General features: G+C 39.8%; 1 protein-coding gene across 13 annotated transcripts in view; it reads right to left on the minus strand.

The window, feature by feature from the left end:
• Positions 1-2,082: 2,082 nt before the first annotated feature.
• Positions 2,083-4,333, minus strand: part of chl1b (cell adhesion molecule L1-like b) — an 80,770-nt gene continuing 78,519 nt past the window's right edge. For 11 of the 13 annotated variants that reach the window (XM_086291358.1, XM_086291360.1, XM_086291357.1 and 8 more), the window contains one exon: positions 2,083-3,713. In XM_086291358.1, the coding sequence (XP_086147484.1) occupies positions 3,509-3,713 (205 nt within the window). In that variant the 3' untranslated portion in view covers positions 2,083-3,508. The remainder of the gene's footprint in view (positions 3,714-4,333) is intronic. The other 2 variants (XM_086291361.1, XR_015129050.1) reach the window with 2 other exon arrangements.

A 4,333-nucleotide genomic window follows, 5' to 3' on the forward strand; every position in this document is an offset into this window, starting at 1 on the left:
TGTTTATTATAATGTTTCCGGTAATAATATCTTGGGTAACTATGACAACTCTTAGATTTAATGCGTCTAAGCCCAGTGCTCAAGAGAAATGCTGAATTTTAGATAATAGGAGAAAAACCAGTGGGCATTAAGCTGTCGACAGAAGCAATACAGATAAATATAATGTACCTAGATGGAACCGAAAAGTGCTTTTCAAACTTTCCATGATCATTTTGCGTCTTTTCCCCTCAGTGAAGCAGTCACAGTTAGAATCTGCTGTGCAGTAATTGATCCAAAGTAGCCTCAGCTGCAGGTTTCTAAGTAGCAATGGTATAAACTATCAAACTGCTGCTTTCAAACAGCAGGGAGAATCCTGACAATTAGAATCAAATTTGTTGATTTTCCAGATTGAGTGTCACAAGAAGGCAGACATCTGAACCATAAATGGACATTTACACAACTCACTCAAATGTGATTATGTGTAATGTTTCTGTTGCTCTCTTGCCTCACATATAAATAACAAATAAAGATTAAAAATCAGAAGCATCTCCAGCCACAAATTCCAGAGTTATAGTTATACTTGCACCATCTATAAAATTCAATTCACTGTGAATGCAAGCATTGTATATGCACAGTTTTCCTGCATATACAATACCTGCATGACTTGCTAATACTCAGAGGAAAACCTCTGAGTATCCTCTATTCACATCTATAAAGGGGATTCATAATGTGTATGGGGCTGGGGCAGAGATATCATCATGCAAATGCACTACTAACATTTAAAAATAGGTGTCTGCTATCTATCATGCAGTGATTGTGAGACTGATGAAATTGACATTTTTCACATGCTCTCCTAGCACATGTCCATTTCCTCATGCAATGGAAAACAAATTCCTAACTGATATCATCAGCACTTGTAGCACACATGGACACGGCGGAGCAGACTTATTCAGACCAATCAGGTGAAAGTGAGAAGTGTCTACAAATTGTAATGTAAAATTACAGTTTCCCACACAGTATAAATAGTACAAAAATAAAGTGTCCCATATTTGTGCTGGTATGTGCGCATATACTGTTGCCTAGCAATTATGTGCAAGCATCTCAGGTTATGTTGCAATGCAAATTTCTAATAACTACAGGAAATAATTCAGTAACGCAAACGTTAGTCACGGAGTTCCACATGGTTCTGTGCTGGCTCCATTACTCTTTGCATTGTACATGCTTCCCTTAGGCAGTGTTTTCAATATATCAATTGAAATTAGCATTTGTGTGTCGCATAAACTTGTGAAAAACCTTCAATGTTGCACCAAGCTGATAGATTCCAAGTGTTTGTAGCCTACAGTGTTTTGGTAAGCAATGTCTCTAATAGGAATTTCTGTTTTTCACTAGCTGTGATGCAATTCGCCTTTCTCTCCAGAGAGCAGTGTTCTTCTGTTGCACAATTAAGCTCTGTAAATAGCTCACCCAACATTGATTGCGTGTGTACAGACACATCCAGCTGTTCATATTGTTTCCAGAGTCGAGGACCTTCGGGATGGCTACCAAAGGGTCCATTACCAACACCTGAAGGTTGCACGTGTGAAAACCGCAGCCGCTCAGCGCCGCAGTTAAAGCAAACCTGGCTGAGTGATGACAGAGTATTTGAGGCAGATGCGAGCCACACAGTGAGAGTCCTCACACTGACACTCTCCACTCCCTGCTATCAACCATCAGACATGATTACAGCTCCCGCTTCTTGATCCAGTGCCTGGCTGAGCCCACTGCTTTGATTTCTCGAGATTCTCTCCTACAGCCGAAGTAATCTAACAAGATGCTCGACTCAGACAGAGAATTGACCCTGGTGTGGTATTTGTTAAAGTCATGCTACAAATGGGAACAATTTGTCAGACATCTTTTACTTTATTCAGATTGAATGAGGACATTTCACAAGGTAGTTCTTTCTCTCAGCTCATATTTTACTGATGGCTGGAGGTAAAGGCAGAGACTTCAGTCAGGAATTCGTCTGCAGGGACCTACAAATAGTACCGCGGGTAGCGAAAACATTAATAATCTCCTGCCAGTGATGGCTGCGACCAGACAGACAGTCAGACTATTACCCAGATGTAGGAAAGTAAAGCAATTTAATAACATTGAAAAACACCAATTAACATTTATAACATGCAATGCAATGAGTGAACTTTTACAAAACACTGCAGTTTTCCCGATCAGGTTGCTAATGTTAATGAACAACAGAAGTGATTCTGTTTTGGAGTGGCAGCATACTCAAAGTAGGGCTTAACAAAACCAATATAACACTTCACTATAGCACACTGAATTACCGGTGCAGGTGGATGGCAAATATTAAAACCAGACTGAGTAATCTGATTGACAAAAAGAAGCCTGTAATCCATTGCAGGTACTTCTGACAGTGACATAGCGATGCCACAGCTTCCATTTGCAGGATACAAATAAAAAAAATTAAATAAAAAACCTTAGCTTTTGTTGATATTTTTTCATCATCTCTAAAAAATAATTGACATTGTATTACTAATTTAATAAAGTAGCAATGTAAAAAGGAACAGGCCCTCACTAATGAAAAGATCAACACATCCTTCATGTTTGTACCATATTGCATTCCTAAGTTTTTCTTTGTATGCTAGGGCTACTTCTTTCCCCTATCTCAGCTTTATTTTTAACAAACTGACAATAAATTGTATTGATCTGCTCATTCTTGGTTTGTAAAACTCAACACACTGGTGGTTAAATCCAATTTAATCAAGACTGGGTTATGCGTAAAGTTATTTAATGATATCAACCTGTAATAGATTACATTTCTGAAACTTTTTACCCCAAATCTGCTGAAGCACCGCTTGGCTGTTACAGTAAATGTGTGATTTAAACTAACAGCTCAAATGTTTCTAAACAAGGTACAACTAAATAATATATCCTAACATCACAAGGAGATTCAGGAGCAGGAAGTGGTCTTTATAATATGCAATGATATGTGAACTGTCTTATTATTCTGTCAGGTATAAAACCACTGGAAAAAAATAAGTTAATAAGCAAACCTTTATACACATCTTACATCATATTGAATGAATCCATTTCAAATATAAAAGGTCAGTAATATACGTTCCAATTGAAAAAATATCAACTTGATATCCCCACTTTGTCTGTGGCCTGCTACAAGGTGACACCAGAGGCGAAGCTGCATATAACGATGCACAGCGGAGAGGGGAGTACAAAGAGTACTGCAGCTGAAGGAAAGGAAATAAAAACAAAGCCCTCTAAAATTTTGAGTAATAATAATTATAAAAAAAAGACACTCCACACATACAATATACACTATATATACACCGTATTTAGTAATGGTCATTCTGTCGCAACTTAACAAAACAGAGCTGTATAAAATGAGAATGGCAGTGTGCACTTGGCAACGACACATTACGTTTGACACAGAACTTGCGCTCCGCATGAATAATGTCTGTTTCCTGTTTTTCTTTTTTTGTTCCGACAGCTTTCGTGGAAACTGGGTGGCCCGTTCTGCTCCTCATGCCGGGGTCTGAATGGTGGCTTTGATCTCAGCGGACGCCCTCTTCTCCTTCCGCCCGGCGTACTCGCCGATAAAGGAGCCGTCTTCGTTGAACTGCGCGTCCTCATCGCCGTAGTCCACCAGGCTGTCCCCGCTTTCCACTGCTTTGATCTCCCTGCTCAGCGAGTGTTGGCTGCCCTTCAGTGGCTTCTCGTCATTGTCGCTGTGAGAGAAGCACAGTGGATTTAGAAGCACCTCATTTCACCCATGGCTTCACTCTGTAGCTTGTTGGAGAGGACGGGGCTGCTGCCTCTACAGTGAGCCTCTGTGATTGACATTATCCTTTACCTCTGGTTGACCAATGGTTTATAATCACAAAGATGCACGTGTTGAAACAAAATTAAAACATGAGCATACGCGCCTCATTTGATCAAGTGCCAACTGGAGAGCAAATGAGATATTAGGAGGTGCATTAAACTGGTGCTGGTGAGGCTACACACATGCTGTGGTCTTGTAATGCAAGACAACAGTGAAACGATTACAAAGGATGTACTGTGTAATATTGTCATGGGAATTCTGCTGACAGAGCTTTTGACATCAACTACAGGAGCACGGTGGACCAGCTAGCTTTTCATGAATTCAACCATAGCCTGATTCTAAGGAGATTATGGAAGCAACTCTTTAACCAAACTTCATGAAACGTGATTGGCCAAATGAAGAAGCCATTACATTTTTGGGACAGGACAGAGCATTAGATTTAGCAGAGGATGTGAATAGTTTCTGAGAGCAGAAAATGATAGATATGCTCGATAAATATAGATGTCGAGACAAAAACTGATGACT

Source organism: Aulonocara sp. 'chitande type north' Nkhata Bay, linkage group LG5, assembly GCF_057382095.1.
Source record: "Aulonocara sp. 'chitande type north' Nkhata Bay isolate Kocher_YH1m ecotype deep benthic linkage group LG5, A_spYH_male_GT1.1, whole genome shotgun sequence".
NCBI lineage: Eukaryota > Metazoa > Chordata > Actinopteri > Cichliformes > Cichlidae > Aulonocara > Aulonocara sp. 'chitande type north' Nkhata Bay.